General features: G+C 39.9%; 1 protein-coding gene across 6 annotated transcripts in view; it reads left to right on the forward strand.

Moving 5' to 3' along the window:
* Window positions 1–24394, forward strand: part of WDR7 (WD repeat domain 7) — a 354635-nt gene that overhangs the window by 266352 nt on the left and 63889 nt on the right. For all 6 annotated transcript variants that reach the window (XM_069568596.1, XM_069568597.1, XM_069568598.1 and 3 more), the window contains one exon: window positions 18788–18887. In XM_069568596.1, the coding sequence (XP_069424697.1) occupies window positions 18788–18887 (100 nt within the window). The remainder of the gene's footprint in view (window positions 1–18787; window positions 18888–24394) is intronic.

Below are 24394 nucleotides of genomic sequence, written 5' to 3' on the forward strand. Positions count from 1 at the left end.
GTCTTCCTCTTCTATCTTTTACTGAGTTAGGTTTTATCGAAGTCCCTGTGTGTGTGTTCAGTTGCGAAGTCGTGTTTGATTCTTTTAGGCTCCCCTGTCCATGCGATTTTCCAGGCAAGAGTACTGGAGCGGATTTCCTGCTCCAGAAGGTCTTCCTGACCTGGGGATCAAAAGTGGGTCTCCTCTGAGCCACCACTGAGCCACCTATTAAGTCCTTTCTGTAGTACGTGTGTGTGTGTGTTTAAGTAGATGTGTATGTGAAATTTAACACATTTGTAATTTCACTTTAGAAGGCATAGAAACAAAGATGACCATTTTACACATAATGCTCACTGTGATTGTTTTCTAAAAATTAAAAATTGTCTTTGTATTAATTGAAATATCCTAGACCTACCTAGGGTAGTTTATGTATATGTAGATATTTTTCTAAAAGATACAAAAATAACTTTAAAATTGAAATGTAGCTGATTTATAATATTGTATTAACTTCAGGTGTGTAACAAGGTTGTGTTTTTTTTTCAGATTACATTTCATTTTAGATTATTACAAGGTATTGCATACACTTCCCAGTACTATACAGTAAATCCTTGTTGCTTACCTATTTTTATGTATAGTATTATGCATCTGTTAATTGCATACTCTTAATTTGTTTCTCCTTCCCTCCCTTCCTGCTTTGGTAACCGTAAGTTTGTTTTCTGTGTCTGTGAATCTGTTTCTGTTGTGTATATAAATTCATTGGTATTATTTTTAAGATTCCACATGTAAGTGATGTTTGTCTTTCTCTGACTTGCTTCACTGAGTGTATATTCTCAAGGTCCATCCATGTTGCTGCAAATGGCAGTGCATAATATTCCACTATATATAAATGTGTATATACACTTTTATCTTCTTATGGCAGTCATCTGTTGGTTGGCACTTGGTTGTTTCCATGTCTTGGCTTTTGTAATCAGTACAGCTATGAACATTGGTATGCATGTATGTTTTCTTTTTTTTTTTTTAATTTCCAAAATTTTATTTTATTTTTTATTTTTATTTTTTTTAGTTTTTTTATTTTTTAAATTTTAAAATCTTTAATTCTTACATGCATTCCCAAACATGAACCCCCCTCCCACCTCCCTCCCCGTAACATCTTTCTGGGTCATCCCCATGCACCACCCCCAAGCATGCTGCATCCTGCGTCAGACATAGACTGGCGATTCAATTCACGTGATAGTATACATGTTAGAATGTCATTCTCCCAAATCATCCCACCCTCTCCCTCTCCCTCTGAGTCCAAAAGTCCGTTATACACATCTGTGTCTCTTTCCCTGTCTTGCATACAGGGTCGTCATTGCCATCTTCCTAAATTCCATATATATGTGTTAGTATACTGTATTGGTGTTTTTCTTTCTGGCTTACTTCACTCTGTATAATTGGCTCCAGTTTCATCCATCTCATCAGAACTGATTCAAATGAATTCTTTTTAATGGCTGAGTAATACTCCATTGTGTATATGTACCACAGCTTTCTTATCCATTCATCTGCTGATGGACATCTAGGTTGTTTCCATGTCCTGGCTATTATAAACAGTGCTGCGATGAACATTGGGGTACATGTGTCTCTTTCAATTCTGGTTTCCTCGGTGTGTATGCCCAGCAGTAGGATTGCTGGGTCATAAGGTAGTTCTATTTGCAATTTTTTAAGGAATCTCCACACTGTTCTCCATAGTGGCTGTACTAGTTTGCATTCCCACCAACAGTGTAGGAGGGTTCCCTTTTCTCCACACCCTCTCCAGCAATTATTGCTTGCAGATTTTTGGATCGCAGCCATTCTGACTGGTGTGAAGTGGTACCTCATTGTGGTTTTGATTTGCATTTCTCTAATAATGAGTGAAGTTGAGCATCTTTTCATGTGTTTGTTAGCCATCCGTATGTCTATGTTTTCAAATTTGGTTTTGTTTTTCCAGATTTTTACCTAGGAGTAGAATTGCTGGATTATACAGTAGCTTTATTTGTAGATTTTTAAGGAACCTCCATGCTGTTTTCCATAGTAGCTGTACCAATTTACATTCCCACCAACAGTGTAGGAAGGTTCCTTTTCTCCACACTCTCCCCAGCATTTATTCTTTGTAGATATTATTTATTATTTTGTGATAGCCATTCTGACCATTGAGAGGTAATACCTCATTGTGGTTTTGATTTGTACTATTGGCCATCTGTATATCTTCTTTAAAAAATTGTCTCTTTAGGTCTTCTGCCCATTTTTTAACTGGGTTATTTATTTTTTTGATTTTGAGTTATATGAGCTGTTTGTATATTTCAGATATTAACTTTTCATTCATATTATTTTATCCCATTCTGTAGGTTGTCTTCTCATTTTGTTAATAGTTTTCTTTGCAATGTAGAATCTTTAAAGTTTAATTATGTTCCATTTGTTTATTTTTGCTTTTTATTTCTTGACCTTGGGTGACTAATCTCAGAAAATACCATTCCATATTATGCCAGAGAATATTTTACCTGTGTTTTCTTCTAGAAGTGTTAGTGTTGTGTTTTATAATCAAGTCTCTAAACCATTTTGAGTTTATTTTTGTATGTGGTGTGAGGAGGTGTTCTGATTTCATTTATTTACATGTAGCTGTCCAGCTTTCCCAGTACCACTTGTTGAAGAGGCTGCCTTTTCTCCATTGTAGAGTCTTACTTCCTTTGTCATAAATTGATTAATCCTACATGTGTGGGTTTATTTCTAGGCTATCCATTATGTTCCACTGATCTGTGTGCCTGTTTTTGTCCAATACCATACTGTTTTGATTATTATAGTTTCATAGTATGGCATGAAGTCTGAAAGGGTTATGCCTCCAGCTTTGTTCTTTTCCCTCCAAATTGCTTTGGCAATTTTGAATCACTTATGGTTCCATATTTTAAAAATTACAATTTTGATTGCTGTGTAAAGTTCATAGTCATAGATTTAAATATTTTCTAATAATTCACATTTTAGTGCCAGGGATATTGTTAGTACAATGGTATCCATTAGTAATACAAGAAAATTACTAAGATTTCAGTGCCCTTGAGAGGCTGTAGCATACACATCCTTCAAAACGTAGTCATTCAAAGAAGTTCTACTACCAGATTTTTCATCACTGTAATAAATAAAACTATTTTATTATATAGATACTAAACTATGTTCTTTCTACAACTTAGATAAATTAGCAGCAACAAGGCTGTTGCAACACTGAACCAATTTCGTATTCATATTTATTCATAAGCAGAGTGAGAATTACAGAAAGGTAACGCTTACGGAACGAGCTCCTCTACGTTCCCTCCTGTTTTCACTGGACTTCGCTTTACCTATTTCATTTTCCTAGATGATCTTCCCAAAGCCATCACCCAGCTCTCTAGATCATGGCTGTAGAAGCACAGAGCGTTCTGAGTAATTTCCAGGTAATTACCTAGACCATCAATAATGCAGCGTCCTCAGTTAAAAATACCCTAGACACTAAGAAAGTGGAACTAACCTTTTCTTGAGTCTTGGGAGGATAAACGTCACTGAGGTTTCCTTAGGGGGCTTCCCAGGTGGCTCAAGTGAAGAATCCACCTGCCAGTGCAGGAGCTACAGGAGACGCAGGCTCGATCCCTGGGTTGGGAACATCCCCTGAAGCAGGAGATGGCAACCCAATCCAGTATTCTTGCTGGGATAACACGATGGCAGGGGCACAATGGCAGAGGAGCCTGGCAGGCTACAGTCCATGGGGTTAGACATGACTGAACGTGAGCTGAGCACGCATGAATGCATGGGATCCCTTAGAATTCACACCAACAGCTATGTTACTAACCTTGAATTCCTTGTGCACACTCTAATATGGCGGACGAGTCAGCATGGAGTATGCCATGCCTGACTCAGTGTGGTCACTGTCTCATTTCACTCTGCTTTCTTTGATGCAGTAGCCTAAAATATGGGAGTGTAGGGATGCACAGATGCTACTCAACTAAGAGAGAAGCGGTCGAGCACACAAGTGTAAAATAAAATTTGGGAGTGTAGGAACGCGCAGATGCTACTCAACTAAGAGAAAAGCGGTCAAGCACACAAGTGTGACATGAATAATTTAAGGGTTTGTTGTTCATTTTGCGAAAGTATCCTTTTAAAAAATTGTTAATTTCTGCTGTGCAAAAGATATTATTTACTAATCTCAGAATAGGAAAAATTTAAGCCCCTATAAGCTACTGACTAGCAAAGCTCAATTAGAAAGGAAGATAAAATACAGAAACGTAATCAAATTAAAATATAGCTTTTAAATTAAGGCAGTTACGTTCTTGAGGGCCAGTAGTGATACAATGCATAACAAATGATTAGGGATTTTTTTTTAATGAATTGTTTTTGCACATTGTGAGTAGCTTGAATAAAAGGATTTTTGCATCTCTTTCTTTTATTGTGTCCTTAGCAAGTAGTAGAGGGCTTCATCTGGTTAAATGCCGCAATATACCCCAGAATTCCCACATAGATCCTATTCCATGCATTTTTATTCTTTTAAGTGAAGGAAATTTATTTAATGTGTAACTAAGACTGGCAATTTTTGTTCCTTTCAAAGACTTACTAAATAAATTCACACATTCGAAAGGAGTCCCTTTTTGAACTCTGTCCCAATTTTTAGTTTAGAAAATTTGAACTCTCAGATAGGCCCTCAGTAACTGTAGCTGAATAATGATACCAGCTATGCTACTTCATGTGTTTTGTCCTTAATTTAGTCATCATAATTGGCACCAGTTATTTCACTTAAACCATGACCTTGTTGCATTATTTTTATAGAAATACAAGTTGTAGAATTTGGACTCTGCAATGGACTTCAGGTTATAAATTACCTATTTCTCACCTTTATTTGACAGATGGACAAACTGAAGAGCATGCTTTTTTAAAAAATAAAAATTATTGGAATATAGTTGCTTTACAGTGCTGTGTCAATTTCTACTGTACAGCAAGGTGAATCATCTGTACATACTCATGTTACATGCTAAGTCGCTTCGGTCGTGTCCAACTCTTTGCGAGCCCATGGTAGCCCTCCAGGTTCCTCTCTGCTTGGGATTCTCTGGGCACTGGAGTGAGTTGCCATGCCTTCCTCCAGGGGATCTTCTCAACCCAGGAATCGAATTGGCATCTCTTGTGTCTCCTGCCTTGGCAGGTGGGTACTTTACGGTTAGCGCCGCCTGGGAAGCCCACACATATATACATGTATGCCCTCTCTTTTGGATTTTCTTTCCCTTAGGTCACCACCGAGCCCTGAGTAGAGTTGCCTGTGCTATGCACTCGGTTCTCCTTGGTTATCTGTTTTTACATAGTATCAGTAGTATACACGTCAGTCCCTTCTTGAGCCGACGATCGGGTGAAAGGGAAGCCCCGCTTGGCTGAAAGGATCCCACACCTGCTGTGCATCCTATGCGGGCGGATGTGCCCACGCTGCTCGTGCATCACGTGGCACAGAGTTGCGGCATCTCAGTAGAGGACGAGATGGCTCTCGCTGTGGTCCAGGCCCAGGCCTCCTCCTCGCTGCATCCTTCCTTCCTCATCCTCTCTTTTTTATCCTCAACTTCTCTTCCTCGGTCTGAACACACGCACCGTTATCTCATTTGAAATCCGTCCTCTGCTCCGCAGCCCCTCTCTCCGCTGCCCAGACTCTCGTCTCTCCTCCTCCAGGAAGGAGTCTGCGCTCTGTCCACTTTGTCAGCTCTCACGCCCTGTGAATCTGCTGTCGTCTGCTCTTTATCCCCGCTGTCTTGTTATCATCTCTCTGTCTCCTCCAGATACAACTTTTCGATTGCCAAGTGTTTTTTTCAGTCTTGAGTGTAGTGGTTCTCAAACTTTTGGTCTCAGAACCCCTTCAAAATTGAAGATTCCAAAGAATTTTTATTTATGAAAATTTTCTAATATATTAGAAATGAAAACTTGGATATTTAAAAAATATTTATTGGTGTATTTAATAATAGATCAATTCATGTTGATGTAAAAACTTTTATGAAAAATAACTGCTTGCCAAAACAAAACAAAACCTGACAGGTAAAGCATTGCTTAACATATTTGCAGATTTCTCTGTCTGGCTTAATAGGAGCCAGATGGATTTTTATATCTGCACGTGTCTAATCTGTTGCCTTATATTGTTTTATTTAAAGTTTATAGTGAAAATCTGGCCTCAAATAGATACATAGTTTTAAAAGAGAGTCATATTTCAGTAGCCTTTTAAAATAATTTTGCATATTTTTAGTAGTTCATCAAAACTCCACAGGTGGTCATTTTTTAAAGGTTAGCTGCAATGAAGAATCTGTAATTTTACAGAATTTTTCATACCGTTACCTTCAATACATTGGGTAGGTCTTTGAGTGGTTTTTCTGAGTGGGTCTTTCACTATGCATGACTTTATAACATTATGCATTTGTCTTTGGAAGATCTTGGTTACTGAATTATTTGTAAATTCTCCATATATTGTCACATTACAATCCACATTGTCAAAACCTCATATTTGCTAATATCACTGCTGATCTCATTTAAAAAAAAAAAAAAGGCAGAGAGTATTAGAAAGCCAGATATTATTTTGCAAAACAGTAATTTTTACTTGAAAGCTTGAATTTTATCATTGGCAACAAATTCTGGCTGTTGTTTTCCTGGACAGAACAAAAAGCAGTTCATTTTCCAGAAGACGTCTGGCAAATACCCAAGTCCAAAATCATAGTTTCTCTCTCAGTGATACTTTCAGTGAAAGTGGAAAAGACAGCTAGTTTAGCTTACACCTCAGTCTTCCAACTATTTTCCCCTGAGACACCAGTCGTATTTCAGTTAATATTAGAAATACTTTATGTATACTTCCCATTCTGTCATGCTGAATAGTAAAGCAACTCAAGGGTCAAAATTTAATCATTTTTACAGCTTCATCAAGGATATTCTTAAGTGAAAACACTTCCTTGTTTTATTTACTACCGTGGCAGGGAAGGTTATTGTGACGACTGGTAGAATCTGGTGCCACTGCCTTGATTCAGGCCAAAGGATCCGCAGTTTTACCCATCTCTGTGCACCATCAGTGCCAGTTCAATACAGCGAAAAGCTCATTGACGCCTCAGGAGTTTTACAAAAGTAGTTTTGATCTCACAAACTTCCTAGTAGGAGCATAAAGTCCCGAAGGCATCCGCAGACCCCACTTGGTGATGAACCTCTGACTTAGTGGAGCATTTTGTGGCACCAAAATGTGAAACTTACTTCTTCTTTCTTAAAACTCTGATAGAATTTTCTGCACGCTCTATATCCTGAAGTCATAACCTTTCCTAGGATCCAGTATTTGGGGAGAGGGTAAGGGAGATCTCAGGAAGACCTGGAATGAGTTTTCCTGAGGCTCAGTATCAATCCTGAAATTTATTCTACTTACTTTAAAGGACCCTTCACTTTTCTAGGGATTCTTGGCTCTCCTTGAATTCCAGTGCTGTTGGCCCCAGAAGGGGGCCACCTTGAAGAGTCCTAGATGTTTGATGTTACCCAAAGCGCCATGATGCCTAATGAAAAGTGAAAGTGAAAGTCACTCAGTTGTGTCTGACTCTTTGTGACCCCATGGACTTTACAGTCCATGGAATTCTCCAGGCCAGAATACTGGAGTGGGTAGCCTTTCCCTTCTCCAGGGGATCTTCCCAACCCAGAGATGGAACCCAGGTCTCCCGCATTGCAGGCGGCTCCTTTACCAGCCAAGTCACAGGGGAAGCCCATGATACATATTACCTGGAGGCAAATCTGCCTCTCATTAGGGCCCATGTTATGGATGATATCCTATTATATGTATCAGACCTGCATGCCTCAAGTCCCAGTCTCAGCTCAGGATGCTCAGGGCACGGAAGTCTTCTTTCTGTTCCTTGAGTAAAGCCGTGCTTACTTCTGTCTCTATGCGCTGTCCTGGGCTGGGCCACTGTGGGCAGCCCAGCTCCAGCCTGTCAGTCAGGTGCTGTCCCCACCCCCAAAGGTCTTAAATTGACTTGGCGGAGTCAGGGTGGTAAATCAGATAAACAGTATCCAGCACACAGAGACACTCCCAGGTGCTGTGATGGGAGGAACACAGAGGAAGGACCTGTCTGTCGTGCACGGGAGTTAAGAGGAAAATTGGTGATGTTTTAGTGTAACCACCTACATGGCGAAAGAATCTAAACAAGAGTGGATATATGTATGTGTGTAACTGATTCACTTTGCTCTGTACCTGAAACTAACAGTGTTGTGTATCAGCTATACTCCAATAAAAAAAAATTTTAAGTAAAAGAAAAATAGAAATAAAATGAAAAAGAGAAAAACAGAAAGATGAGTACATGTTTATCAGGCGAGAAATCCTTCTGACTCCAAACTTGAAGGTATTTCCATATGCAAAATTGGCTGTCACTGAATGAAATGTATTATACATGATCGTAAATCTCTGACTGATGAATCGATGATCCCTTTGCAGAAATTATAGTGTGTATTCTTTTCCATTGTGTATTTAGAGCCAAAAATGAAGAAATGCTCCATCATAGACTGGAGCAATATAGTTACTGGCTCAACTATTTGGGCTTCTTTTCTTTTTGAGTGGAAGTTGCTCAGTCCTGTCCGACTCTTTGTGACCCCATGGACTGTATAGTTCATGGAATTCTCCAGGCCAGGATACTGGAGTGGGTAGCCTTTCCCTTCTCCAGGGGATCTTCCCAACCCAGGGATCGAACCAAGGTCTCCCGCATTGCAGGCAGATTCTTTACCAGCTGAGCCCCCAGGGAAGCCCTTTTATTTAGAGCCAAGAATGAAGAAATGCTCCATCATAGACCCGAGCAATATAGTTATTGGCTCAACTACTTGGGCTTCTTGATGGGTATTAAAAAAAACAGCAGTAGGAGTAGGGAGGAAACTAACTTTAAATAACACTTGGTATAAATTTCTCTAATTTATTGTAAATGGATAAATCACTTAAGTCTTTAGTAGTATAGACATTGAAATTTAAAGTATTTTGTATATTTTCCTGGATTTAACTGATTATCTCTTAACTGGCCTCTTAATATGCTATTACATAGAAAATGTACTTTATATTAGAACACTTTTATTCACGTGTGTCCTCTACATATCATTATTACTTACCAACAGTTTCTTCCATTGAAATACGTTGCCCTAGCGGCCTACCATACAGGCATTAAAAAGCTTGTTCAGTTCAGTTCAGTCGCTCAGTCGTGTCCTACTCTGCAACCCCGTGAATCACAGCATGCCAGGCCTCCCTGTCTATCACCAACTCCCGTAGTTCACTCAAACTCACATCCACCGAGTCGGTGATGCCATCCAGCCATCTCATCCTCTGTCGTCCCCTTTTCCTCCTGCCCCCAATCCCTCCCAGCATCAGAGTCTTTTCCAGTGAGTCAGCTCTTTGCATGAGGTGGCCAAAGTACTGGAGTTTCAGCTTTAGCATCAGTCTTCCAATGAACACCCAGGGCTGATCTCCTTTAGAATGGACTGGTTGGCTCTCCTTGCAGTCCAAGGGACTCTCAAGAGTCTTCTCCAACACCACAGTTCAAAAGCATCAATTCTTCAGTGCTCAGCTTTCTTCACAGTCCAACTCTCACATCCATACATGACCACTGAAAAAACCATAGCCTTGACTAGATGAACCTTTGTTGGCAAAGTACTGTCTCTGCTTTTGAATATGCTATCTAGGTTGGTCATAACTTTCCTTCCAAGGAGCAAGCATCTTTTAATTTCATGGCTACAATCACCATCTGCAGTGATTTTGGAGCCCCCCAAAATAAAATATGACACTGTTTTGAGAGCAGTCCATTTCTACTGTAGATGGAAAGATGTCAGCAAAAGATAAATTTAAAGAGAAACTAGCAGAGTTTCAGAAAAGTGGGTAAAATCATTTTAAAAGAAGAAAACTATATATAAAGATTGTTATTCAGGCATGTACTTGCATGTAAACATGTGGTGGGGGCAGAGTTGGAAAAGACATACCCCAAAGTCTTTCTCATGGTTACCTGTGGCGGGGGAGGGGACTGTGGTAAAGGTAACTTTCTCTTTTTTTCCATTCATTAATCTGTTTGTTCCGGCTGCACTGCATCTCCGTTGCCGCTCTCGGGCTTTCTCTAGTTGCAGCAAGCAGAGGCGCCTCTCCAGTCGCAGTGCTCGGGTTTCTCTCTGCGGCAGCTTCTCAGGTTGTGGAGCGTGAACTCCAGGCACACAGTTCTCAGCAGCTGTGGCACGCGAGCTTAGTCACCCCGAGACACGCAGGATTGAACCCGCGTTCCTGCACCGGCAGGTGGACTCTTAACCACTGGGCCACCAGGGAAGCCCCAAGGATAACTGTCTTCTGTTTATTTTTCTGTGCGCTGGGTTTCTGCTTTTTACAGTGAGTGTGCATTCCTTTAAACTGGATATGTGTGCTAGAGTAATTCAAATAAAAGAAATTCATGGGGACAGCGTTAAAACTGCAACATAGATAAGATACAAGGAGTAAAGTAAGTGTTTGAACTTTTGAGCTGAATGGCAGGGGAAAATCCAGACAGAAGAGTTAAAAGTCTATGTTTTCAGACATGGTTTACCTTTTCTTAAACTTTGTTATTATGTAGCCAGACTGATTGATTCTGCTCTTCACGTGAAGAGCTGAATCAGCTCTATGCACCCTAAATGGACACTTAAAATCCGGCTAAGAAAGTGAACACTGTCTACTTGAGAATAGTCCATGAGCTCATTTTAAAAAAGAACTCCAAATCTGTGGTTTGTGTTTATCTGGATGGTGTTAATAATAACAGGATATGGCATAGCTTCTATCCTAACTTCCAGTAAAATTCTTAAATCTGTTACAATTTTATAGGATACCCTTTATAATAAATATAGATGTCTGTCCTATACTCACATGAGTAGAAATCCTTCTGAAACCATTTCAGTCATGTCCCTGCTCCTGAAAATGCACCAGCAGGTCACTGTCCTTCAGTGGTAAAGTTCTTGATGAAAAAACAAATCTCTAAAGCTTCCAGAAGTATTCCATTTCACTGTATAACAGAAAGAACATTAAATTTTCCGACTGTTTGAAATGATAATAGAGAAGAGTTTCAAACCAGAGTCGTCCATATCATTTGTATTAGCAACTTGAAGCCGAAACTGAGATAATTTGCTGTTTTCAGATTATATCTGAAAATCATAAGTGTTTAAGAAACAAACAAGTTTATGATATTTGGGGAACACATTTCCCTTATTTATTAACATGTTATTAGCACTTATTTGCCCTAGGAAAATAGCAAAATAACTGTACCTTTTATATCCTTTCTGTGTATATATTCAGAGATGCAAATGGTGATGATGTGATAATTATGGTAGCTACTAAAGTGTGTACTTACTACAGAAAGTACTTATTATATGCCAGGAACACGTCTAAGTAATTTACATGTACTAACTAATTCAGTCTTCATGATAATCATATCAGGTACTATTATTGTTCCCATTTTACAGATGAGGAAGCTGAGGCATAGATCACAAATTAGTAAGTGCATGAGTCACATAATAAGAGAGATATCTCTCTGCCATCATTTACAATACACCTCAACAGGCATGTTTTTTTACCTGCAGAAACCCTGTTTTCAGTCTTCCTTTTAAAACCCCAGCTGCAGCGTTTCTCTAGCCAGTTTTTTCAGAAGCGAAGTAGTTTACCTATTAAATACTTGGTGGTATTTAGGAAACATCTATTGAGGATTTGGGCTTCCCTGATAGTTCAGTTGGTAAAGAATCCACCTGCAACGCAGGAGACCCCTGTTCAATTCCTGGGTTGGGAAGATCCCCTGGAGAAGGGAAAGGCTACCCACTCCAGTATTCTGGCCTGGAGAATTCCAGGGGCTGTATAGTCCATGGGGTCGCAAAGAGTTGGACTATAAGCAACTTTCACTTCATTTCATTGAAGATTTACAGTGTATAAGATGCTGAGTGGGAAATCATGACTCTCAGATGGAATTGTCCAGTTGTCAGTCACCATCTCAGAATGAAGGGTCCTTTCCATTTTGTCCTTTGAACTGGTGCCTGTCACTAGGGGAATGAAGTGCTTCTAGAAAACGTTCCCTCATCCTCCACTGTTCACCCCCCCCCCCACCACCACTAAACTAGCACAGCTCCCCTTGAGCTGATGCCTTCATCAAAGCTACTTTTGTGTCTCTGAATTATTCAAACATGTTAGTGGCATGGAGACCCAGAGTTCTGGGAGCGGCTGGTGGAAGGGGGGAGGGTGTGAAGACATCTGGAAGGAGCCTCCTCCTCTACAAAGTGCCCCCCTTGGTTGCAGCCCTGACATCCCTGAGGGTTATTGACCGATGCTCAGAGAACCAAGTCCTGAGCTCCTCACATGGTGGTCCTTACAAGAGCTCTTTGCCATCTCGTCCAGGCCACCAAGGTGTTATCGCTGATACCTTCTGTGGTCATACTGACCTGTATGTTGCTCCGCTACAGAAGGCTGGCCATTCTTTCCTGCATTCATAGCTTTACTTGTGTTTAGGGGTCAGGTCTTGTCTCTGGGCTATTGGGAGCACATCATGGATACTGAGAAGTCTCTCTCCTCATCTAGTATACATGATGGATAAAGGGATGGTGTACTGATTCCATTTTAAATAGCTTTTGTTTTCATTAATTAAAAAAAAACTGCATACATATCCTGCAATCAGATGAACAAATCTAAAAAGTTAATTTCATGCAAGTTAAAACGAAAATGTGATAGCATTTTTTTCCTCATTGGCAAAAATGTAGAAAATTTGATCATATTAAGTAGGAGAACTCTTTTATGGGGGGCTGAGGATAATTTGGCATTGCCTGAAGAAGGGAACGGCTACCCACTCCAGTATTCTTGCCTGGAGAGTTCTACAGACCGAGGAGCCTGGCGGGCTACAGTCCATGGGGTCGCAGAGTCAGACACGACTAAGTGACTTTCACTTCACAGGCGGTACGATGGTAAAGAAGCCTCCTGCCGATGCAGGAGATGTGGGTCCGATCGCTGGGTCAGAGAGATCCCCTGGAGTAGGAAACGGCAACCCACTCCACTATGCTTGCCTGGAAGATTCCGCGAGAGAAGCCTGGCAGGCCCCAGTCCATGGGGTCACAAAGAGCCAGACACAGCTGAGTGACTGAGAATACGTGCATGTACTCATATCAAAATTTACAATGTGTGTATGCTTTAATCTAGAACCTGGCTTTGGGGACTCTTTCCTACACAAATACTCATCTGTGAGTACAAGGATCTGTGTATAACTTAAATGTCAGAAAGGGGCAATTTCAATAATGGAGTATAAATATGCAGGAGAATAAAGCAGGTGTGAGAAAGGATGACATGGATTCATGTATGTGGGAGGATGCTCCATGAACTACTGAGGGAAGAAAAGAGCGTTGCAGAGTAATAGGTGTAATCTGCCACCACTTTTGTAATAAAAATTAGGCAAAGCTGAGAATGTCCACCAAATTGTTAACAGCATTAACCCTTGAAGGAAGCGGCATGAGAGGAAAGACTTTCCCTTTGCTACATTCACGTTAGTGGTGGTTCTTTACAATTACGTACTGCCTTAATACTCTTTAGACCAAGAGTTTAAAGTTTGGGGATCATTTGTAATCAACATCGAGAATTTGTAAAAGCAGCTAGATAAAAATCCCTCTAATAGCTCAGCTACCCCTGGGAATGCAGACACACGTTCTCAGCACAGTGCCCGATGCACAGTTTGCCCTCAGTAGTAGTTGGTGACTGTAAATAGTTGTAACTCACATTTATAGCCCAGATGTTCTAGTTCTTACATCCTTAGATTTTCAGATGGGTTCATTTTAGCTGGAGATTCACTTTGCATTACTGAAGAGTGTTCTTGTTGCATTTTAATGCTCACAGACAGTATATACAGTATTACCATCCTGAGATCATGCCACATTATCAGAGTCATGGTTGAGAAAGTGATATTACAGGCTTCTGTCTTTCTCCTAAATCCTATCTCTGCTGGGAGTTGCATGTTTCCTCACCCCCCCCCCTTTTTTTTTTTTTTGAAGTATCACACAAACTTCTTTTATTTGAGGACCATTTTTTTGTAATTAATTTATTTTTTATTGAAGGATAATTGCTTTACAGAATTTTGATGTTTTCTGTCAAACCTCAGCATGAGTCAGCCATAGGTGTACATATCTCCCCTATTTGAGGGCCATTTTTAATAAAAAGTAGAAAGGGCATCAGTTCAAGGGAGACTGTAAGTAAAGGGTACCAAAGCTCCTTAGACTCAGGCACTGGGTGCTTGGCAAACTCTTGGGCAACATGATTGGCTCCAGGATCCTGCCCCAGAGTGGACCCAATTCACATACTTATTTCACATCATAAACCACCCGTGGTGAGGTGGGTGGCCCCCTGTTGCCAGTGGCTCCTGAGAGTTGATGTCACAGATATGCTTTGGAGAAATAGAATAACCTATTCTGGTAGTTTGTAATGACCAATAAGTGATTATTTCTTTTAATTATGTTTTGTGTGATAATACTATATTCAGTGAAATTTAAATGTGCCTATTAAATATCTGGCTAATTCTTAGAATAATTTTTATTCTCAGACCATTTATACCAAATATATATACTGTGTTGTGTATATCATTCTTTAGACTGTATTTGCCTTAAGTTTTAGAGCAAATAATCTCTTCTAGTTCCCTGAAACATAATGAAATAATTTCCATTATGCACCTATCAGTCTCATGATAATGTACTCAGACTTTAAGAATCTTTACATATAACTTCTTGTAAATCTGCAGTTGTTTGTCTCAATGGAAAATACATTTTTTAGAAAGGTCAGGGGGTTGCTTTCTGATTCATGATTTCTGCCTAACTTTTTTAGACAGTTTTTATTTCCTTTGTTGTTTTATACGGATTATTATTTAGACATTAGAAAATATTCATTAGTCTTAAGAATGGAAATTTTTAGCCTACTTTAGATACTGGTCCCTGAAGGATAAGCATAGTGATTGGGACTTCTTACAGCATTAACCTGTGTACTGCTGTATCCTGCAGTACATAGGTTAATGTAGGACCCTGCTCAATAGGTTGCTTGGACCCTGTTAGTGTATGCATACGTTCAACAAAAGATAAAATCTCTGATGGTGGGAAACAAGAAACAAAAAATTATTGTATAATCTCAAAGAGATGACAAGCACAGTAAAGCAAACTAGGGTCCTGGACTGAAGAGTAGTGAAGGGACGGCTGCTGTATTAAGCAAGATGATGGCTCACAGAGGCCTTCCTTATCTAGACAGCCCTGGAACAGAGACCTGCATGAAGTGAGCACACAACCCCTGGGAGGATGAGATTTTCAAGCAGAAGGAGCAGCAAATGTTAAGCTCCAAAATGGATATACTCCTGGAATATTCACGAAAGTATAAGGAGATCAGTATGTCCAGAGTAGGCCAAGCGAAAAGGAGGAGAGATAAAGTCCGAGAGGTGTTAGGGCCAGGGTCTTAAAGGAGGGTTGTGAATGTTCTAGAGAGGTGATCTGATTTATGGCTGAAAAGGACCACTCTGGCTGCCTGTGGACAGTGGTGAAAGCATGGAGATCAGGGACTTTAAATGTTTTAGATGATGACCACCCTAGCCCCAGCACGAAATACAGTTTGCAGCCTTACATTGGAGAACTGGTTCCAGGAGAAGACTGGTCTGGGGGCAAGGTGGGCTCTGGAAGCCCTCAGCAGAGAGACAGTCACTGCAGCCCGTCCCCAGAGTGAGTACTTGGGAAGTGAATGCACACGTACCTTGGATTTCTTCTGTTAAAAGAGAGACCATTAAAGAAAGAAAAAGTTTAACAAGAAATCCAAAGATTAAAAACATGCCATGAGACCTCCACTGTCCAGAATTCTTTCAGATATTTCAGAAGTATTAGTCTGGTAGTAAATTGCAAAGAATGAAAAATGCAGACCTGTAATATATGGTCCTTTCAGGGAGACTAAAGATTTGATACCAAGAATAGATTTGGTCTTTTTTTCTCCCATAAATAATGGTGTCTGTAGGTGATATAGAAAGATGAGGTTGATACCCAGAGCATAGAAAATGGTCAATGTATTAAAAAACTTTTTAGATTCGGGTTTAACTAAGTAAAATTTTGTCAACATAAATGTATTTTACCAACGGATTGTTTTCAAGAGGATTATTTTGAGGGACAGTTATGTTTACATTTCGCAGAAGTGTTGGGGCAATACAACTCTTAACATCTGTGCAAAGTTTAATAATAGATAATGAAATACCTCTGTAAATGCTATTTTCCTGTGGCTGTTAACCTGCACAGAATAGATATTTGTTAAAACATTTGTTAAATATTATATTCTATGTTATTCTAATAGGATTTAAATTGTGTGGGCTTAGATGTGTTTACGGAGAAGGCAGTAGCAACCCACTCCAGGTCTCTTGCCTGGAAAATCCCATGGACAGAGGAGCCTGGTAGGCTGTAGTCCATGGGGTCGCTAAGAGACGGACACGACTGGGCGACTTCACTTTGACTTTTCACTTTCCTGCATTGGAGAAGGAAATGGCAACCCACTCCAGTGTTCTTGCCTGGAGAATCCCAGGGAAGGGGGAGCCTGGTGGGCTGCCGTCTATGGGGTCACACAGAGTCGGACACGACTGAAGCGACTTAGCAGCAGCAGCAGCAGGAGTGTTTAGATGCGGTGTAGATATAGGCATACATGTAGATATGTAGTGATGCTCCTTCTTCAGTCCAGTTCAGTCCAGTTCAGTTCAGTTCAGTTCAGTCGCTCAGTCGTGTCTGAGTCTTTGCGGCCCCATGAATCGCAGCACGCCAGGCCTCCCTGTCCATCACCAACTCCCGGAGTTCACTCAACTCATGTCCATCGAGTCGGTGATGCCATCCAGCCATCTCATCCTCCGTCATCCCCTTCTCATCCTGCCCCCAATCCCTCCCAGCATCAGAGTCTTTTCCAATGAGTCAACTCTGTGCATGAGGTGGCCAAAGTACTGGAGTTTCAGCTTTAGCATCATTCCTTCCAGAGAACACCCAGGACTGATCTCCTTTAGAATGGACTGGTTGGATCTCCAGAGATCCTTCTTAGACCACAGTAATTACTGAATAATAAAATAGTAAACATTTTAAAGCTCTTCTAAATATCTTTTCTTTTGTAGTGTGGAAACCTTCAATTTTGAATGCAGATTGTTGGTGCTTCCCTTCTCTGCTGAGGGACAGTAGTAGAATGCTTTAGACAAGAAAGACGTTCAAGAAAGTTTTTATTCACCTCTCAGTAGAGGGAAGCCGCACACGTCAAGGGCCTCTCGTCCCGTTCCTTCTCTCAAACCTGTATGCACCAGAGGACCTCCCATACCAGAGCCCCGCACAGCCGCACACGACATCCTAGAGTAGTGTCTTTCACATGACTAGAAATGAAGCATTTATCTTCCACTAAAGAAGAAAAAAGTTGCCTTGCTGGGTGGGACTTAGAGATCGGACAGAAGTACTGCTGGATAAATTTCAAACAAGAAGTTTAAACACTTAATGGCCTGCTTTCCAGATTTATAAAATAGGTATGAATGTCATAAAGTCTGATAACGCCAAAGTGGCTTTGTCAGACTCTCCCTGGTGTCTGAATGCTCACAGATACCTCCCCTCTCCTCTCTCAGCCTCTTATCAGAATTTCAGAAATGGAGTCCAGTGCCCTACTAGTTTGTTTGTTCTTTATCTCTGTATCAATCTCAAGAAAGAATTAGAGAAATGCTACTTCTTTTCTGTCATCTGTTTTTCCTCCCCCTCCTATGTTTTAAAAAAATAACAGAAAATTTAGGTTGGTAGCAGAGAATCAAAGAGGAAAAAGGAAAGGCATATATAGTAAAATTGATATAATGTCCTCAGAAATACTGAGAGTAGGTGACTAATTTATCTGGGTAATTCTCACTGAGACAGCGGGACTGGATAATGGGAAGGCATATTCAAAACTCTTTGGGGACATCAAAGCATACCTTATTTACACTTCTAATAATTTTTATTCTTGCCTTCCCAGGCTCTAGCCGTATGGCTATTAAATCATGACAAAGCAAAGATCAGAAATTCAAATACTTAATCAAATCATGAAAATTAATCCAGAAAAATAAACGAATAAAAGTAAATCAACATTTTACAACCTTCAAAGCATCCTCCCTAAATCCTATTTTCATGCAATGCCAAATCACCAAGTATGCTTATTTATGTTACAAATAGGCACAGTTATCTTTCGGATAAACTGATAAACGTGGAAACTCTAGAAAATTTGCCAACTTTTTTTGGTGAATAACTTTCTAATTTCATTTCAAATTACTGATATGAACATTTAAACATAACGTGTTTAATATGCTGGGTTTTTATTATTGTTCTGCTAAAAAATATTTTTCATTCCTCAATACCATAATAAACCATGAAAGCATAATTAGATTGACTATGTAAGTCTTTTCATCTTTTGTTTCTGTTTGAATAGAAATATTTGCATAATAGTCACTGTAGCAAAACTGAGTTTTCATGTTTAATCTTTTTTGTTTTTGACTCTTACTTCTTATTTCAAAATTCAAGGATGTTTGTAATTATAAATTTGTTTTCTATTGAAAATAATCATTAACAGGCCTAAGTGGTATTCTGCATCATTTTTCTTTCAGTTGATTTTAAGAATTACCACAATGAAACATTTTTGAAAAAGCTCCATCTATTAATTATGGGCATACTTATTTAACAATATTTATCGGAACTGGCTTTAATCTTCAGAGTGTGTTGCTATCTACTTCGACGTTCAGGTCATCTCACCTGTTTTTCATTTTCGCTGTTGTTTAAATGTTCAATCCAGGTTCTACATGGTCAGCTATTATGAGCGGAATCACAGAATAGCCGTTGGAGCTCGCCACGGTTCAGTGGCCCTGTACGACATTCGGACTGGAAAATGTCAGGTAAATAAATCATTGTGACTTCCTCTCCATAAAGTCTGCAGGTTATTGAAAGGAGTGAGAGACCAGCACTTCACCAGTTGACGTGCTGAGCTGCGGGAACATTATGGATAATGCTAAAGGGATCAATAGTTTAATGAAGGACTCAGAGAATATAGAGCCCTACTGTCTTTATTCTCTGGGAATGAAGGGCTGCCGCAGACTTGCTCGTCACAGGGCCCTGAGTAAGGTGGTACTACTCACAAAGCCCTTTGCAATAAATCTTTTCTTCCTTTAAACAAAGTTTTCTGATTTTCTTATTCTTATCATGTGTTTTGTGGGGGGAAAAAATGTGATGATACATTATCATGATTAATGGCTAAACGAAAATTCGCTTTCTAAGTAAAATGAGAACTTTAGCAATTTGAGGACGGTATTCTCCTCAGTTCAAGACAGGCAGAAGCCCCAGTGGCATTTGCTGTGGTTCTGGAAGAAGGAAGCCAAGGCTCTATTTGAAATAATGTATTCCTTTTTATGCTTTGATAACTTCCTGTGCGTTTATACAACTTTATTATTGATGAGAAGTTCATCTGGATCTTCATCTTGACCACTCAGTTCTCCAAATGTGCCACTTGGGTAGATGGAGCACGTGTAGCCCACTCGATGTCAAAGTGGTCAGTCTCTTTATCCCAGAGCCACCTTGTTGATTAATGGCAAAAACAAAGCTAGTAGGCTGATCTAGCTAACAAAGCTACCTGATCGTGGTAGTTTATAGTGTTCACTGACAGATAATCCCAAGTCATTATCCCTTGTCTCCCACTGTGGCAATTATCAATGCTGATATATTCAATCATATTAGAAATTGTATTCAACCATAATAGATTGATATATTCAACTGTGTTAGGAATTTTCAGAAGGAATATGAATACATCATGTAGCTGAATTTTAAATTGCCTCTTGTGTTTAATAAACTATTAATTAGTTCCCCAAAAGCTTCTCTGGCAGCTTTCCATAAAATAGATCTAAGAGATGGTAGCAGATTGGCAGTAAAAGTTTCAGAGGTCAGACCAGTTTAGGGGGTATCACTGAGTTTAACAAGTTTCTTCATGCAGCCCTTCTCAGAGGCCCTGAGGCGTGAGTGTCCATTGTGCGTTTCCTGTGAGTGTGCACCATTTGCCACACTGATTAACTATTGAGTTTCTTTTGTGTGATTTTTTTTTAAGACATTAACTCTTTGTTGGTGACTGTATTGCTTTACTCTGAGCTCTCACTTTAAGCAATGAAACCAGTCTGAATACTTGCTTTAAAAATCAAGTTACACGTTGCCTGTAATGTTCTCCTCTTGAGAGCCCGAGTCTCCAAGCATCGTTTTCAGAATCAGTTGTTAAACGTTGGAGTTCAGTTGACCCTGAACGTCGCCAGGGTTAGCGATGCAGTGATGCGGTGGCAGTTGTAGAGTCAGTCGTGTCGACTCCTTGCGACCGCATGGATTATCTGTCCAGGCTCCTCTGTCCATGGGATTCTCCAGGCAAGAATACTGGGGTGGATAGTGTTGCCTTCCCCATGGAATCTTCTCAACCCAGGGATCAAACCCGGGTCTCCTATACTGCAGGCAGATTCTTTACCATCTGCGCCACCAGGGAAGCCCCACATGTAACTTACAGTTGACCTTCCATATCCCTGGTTCTGCATCTGGGGATTCAGACAATGCTGGATGGTATAGAGCTGTGATAAGGACTAGAAATCCAAGTATGAGTGGACCCACGCAGTTGAAGCCCCTGTTGTTCTGGGGCCAACTGTATATTATTATTAGCCAGCTTGAGAGAAATAAGCCACAAGCATCAACAAGATGAAGACAAAAAAAAAAAAAATCAAGGTGATCTTTTCAAGCTTCCTTAAAATTAAAGTGAGGAAACCATAGAGAGGACACCATTGCCACGAACAGAGGGAAGAGCAAGGCCTTGACGTAACACCCAGAGGAGTGAAGGAAGAACCACGATAAAGAGCTGATGAGGAAGGAGCAGGCTGCCCTGAGCACACACCTCCTGACAGTTCCCCTCCTGCGCGGTCTCAGTGATGACCTTAATCAACATGCAGAGAGCATGAATACTTTGAATATCTTATTCCTTTTAATAAAATTATTTGAGAAACACTCATCAATCAGTGACATTCTTTCCTAACAGAAATCTGTAACGTCACACATACTTCATTTTATTTTCGTGCCTTATTTTACTGCATTTCGGCATTTCAGTGTCCCTATGATATTTTTCTACCTCAGCTTCTCGATTTTGATATCCCAGTTGTCATTAGTGCTGTACGATGGAATAACCTTTACCTTCCAGTGCACTGTGAAAGGGAAGGTTACCCTTTCCTCTCATCTTTCAGAGCATGAAAACAAAGCTAAATCTCTAAAATCAATCTTAACTGCTTTTGCCAGTTACCAGTTTTATCCAGTGACAATGAGCTCTTAAGGGATTCTCTTAATTCCTTCATGGTATTAGTGTTGTAGTGTTTGAAATAAGTGAGTCAACAGTTGAAACAGAATACATGAGTATAGTTGGCATGTTTAGAAACGGTATTTTAGAGGTGAATCAGAGGACTTGGAATTTTGCACTAGAAATGCAATAAAATATTTTTTGAATTAGCTGTTGAAATCAGTGAGCAGAGAGTGGGACAGTTTTACTAATGTTGAGCAAAGACATCAGATATGACATGAAAGATGTAGAAGGGATAATCAGTATATTCACTGGGCTCGAGGGGTAGATTCCAGTTAGGTAGAAATATAAGGGGCAGCCACCTAAATGAGAGCCGCCACTATGGGAAGACGCACCGTGGCCTGTCCAGGATGCCAGAGGCGAGGCAGTGTCCTTGGGCCCAGTGGGAGCACAAGAACGGGAAAAGGGGCACAGCACATACAGGGTCCCTGTCGTCCCTAGATGGGCTAGCAAGGGACAGACTCAGAAAGTCAAATGTGCGTCCCTTATCTTTTGGCATTAGTGTCTATCTTTCTTAAAGATCAGCTTTCTTACGACTTCTTCTTCTCAATCAAGTACAGGCGATTATACAAAACTGCATCTGAATATGCATTCAGTCTGGAATATGAACTTTACTCATATTGAGTTTGCAAGCTGTTGCCCAAATCTGCCTGCCACCTGTTGGAGTAAGTAAAATTTTACTGGGACACAGCCAAGTCATTTGTTTAAGGATCGTGTGTGGCTGCTGTCACACTGCAGTGGCAGAACTGGGTGTTTGCAGCCAGCAAAGACTGTATGGTCCACAAAGCCTAAAACATTTATTGTGGCCCTTTCCAGAAAAAACTTGCTGACCTCTGTCTTAGGTAGTTAGAGGAGGAAGAGTTAACTCATTCAACCGAAAAGTGATCTGAAGCAGCATGCGGGCGTCTCTGGTGGTCCAGTGGCTAAGACTCCACTTGCCAGTGCAGGAGACAGGGGTTTGACCCCTGCTCTGGGAAGATCCCACGTGCCATGGGGCAACGAAGCCTGTCACCACAGCTCCCGAAGCCCACATGCTCTGGAGCCCGTGCTCTGCAGCAAGAGAAGCCACAGCAGTAAGACCGCACACCGCAGCTGGAGAGAGTGGCCCCGCTCAGTGCAGCTAGAGCAAGCCACGCACAGCAGTGAAGACGCAGTGCCGCCAAAATCTTAAAACTAAATAAAAGTATTCTAAAATGTACAGTGTCATACATTGGGGAAGAACGAAGAGAAACTTGTGTGACTTAAAGCTGATCTTCATTTCATAAGCTTGGGAATGTATCTTATCTTTGCTGAACTGAAGCTTCCTCACTATATAGTGGTAATAGAAGTAATGCCTGTATTTGTGAGAAGGAAGGTAATTTATGTAAAATTCTCAACGAGTAGTATTCAGTAAGTGTTGATTATATTATAGTAAAATAAACTTGGAAATGCATTACATTGCAATGAAATTACATTAACTGTGGAGATAAACCTTGAGACCTCAGAATGTTTGTAGATATATATATATATATGTATATAAAGCAAACATCAGTAAGTGCTTAAAAAATGTTAGTCATCGTAATTATTCTTTAGTTATTAATTAAATAAGACAAAATCAACCCCAGACTTCTCTTCTCTCTTACTTAGCTGTACGTGATTTCATCCTAGCTATATCTGTTACAAGTTCTTTTTTAGGATTTTGTTGTAGTTGTTGCTCTTTATTCCAAACAATTTGATTAATCTTAAACGTAGAATGAGTAGAATATCAAACCAAGTATTTAACAAAGTTAAGATTATACTTACTGGTCTGTCCTCAACCAACCATATTTAATGATTATTCTTCATCTATCCTGATTTTTGCATAGCATTAATCTGTTGTCCTACTGATATATTTTTTAAGTAATTTTTTGAAATCATTACAAATATTACTTTTCATGTTACTGCTATATTAAAATTTTTCTGAGTAAAGCTGATATTTAAATATGGTATTCCCAACTGCCAGCATATCTCAGTTTTTGGCCTGTTTTGCATATATTTAAAGTCTTATATTAATTAGCCCCCACTGAATTTTTTTCAAGGATTTTATTACTGTGTAATTGTCCACATCTGTTTTCTTCAGCATCGTTTTTAAGGTATAAAAGATGGGGTTAGTGAGTCAGTCATCCTATGAGTCTTGTTTAGTTTCTAATTTGTTAGCATGATTTTCTTTGTAGTTTCTCTTGCTTTCAACAGACATGGCTGTGAATGTTCTCATTCTCTTATTTGCATGTCATTTATTCTTTGTCCTTTCATTACTTATCTCTGTTGAAATTCAGTCCAGTTTTCTTCTAAGCGTGCTTCTTTATCATAAATTACAAGCCTTTTAATGCTGCTTAGATGGCTACTTTTTTAACTCAAAAGAAAACTGTAGTTAGGATCTTAAGGGTTATTGTTTCCTGGTTTTCATTGGGTGTGGAGCTGGCTGAACATTTTTAAATTCTGCTTCATCTCTGGGTCTGGTGAGCTGTGCCAGTTCCCCGGTGTTAGTTCCTTCCTTCATTGCTTTCTCTTTCTTCTCTCTCTTTAAGCTTCGAAGCTTCCTGTAACAATTATTTTCTTACAGGAATTATTTTGTTTCCATTGACAATAATGACCTACTGATGCCTGGCCAGTCAAAATTGAGTAATTTTTATAATTTTCTTGTGCACCCCCCCCACCCCGAAAAGTCCAAATATAATGCTTGAATGCTTAGCCTTTACATGAGAACTAGGGCAAAGGAAGATACATATGTAGCTGGTGAAGGAGCAGATCAACCTCCCTTTTTCTCTGGAAAGTGAAAGACATTTATTGATTGTCTCTTCAGATTATAAATGTGATTCACACTCATTATAAAATAACCTCAAGCAATAACAAATATTTAAAGTGGAAAGTTAAAGCCCACTGTAACTGTCCCTTGGTGTTGATTCCTGTGTAGCTATTTATTGTAAACACTGTTGAGTCTTGTGTCTGAGATACACAAGTAATAGTATTCTCTCCCTCTTCCCCAATAATTTAAGGGTTTCCTGCAACCTGTTTTTA

This window comes from Ovis canadensis, chromosome 23, assembly GCF_042477335.2.
Source record: "Ovis canadensis isolate MfBH-ARS-UI-01 breed Bighorn chromosome 23, ARS-UI_OviCan_v2, whole genome shotgun sequence".
Taxonomy (NCBI): domain Eukaryota; kingdom Metazoa; phylum Chordata; class Mammalia; order Artiodactyla; family Bovidae; genus Ovis; species Ovis canadensis.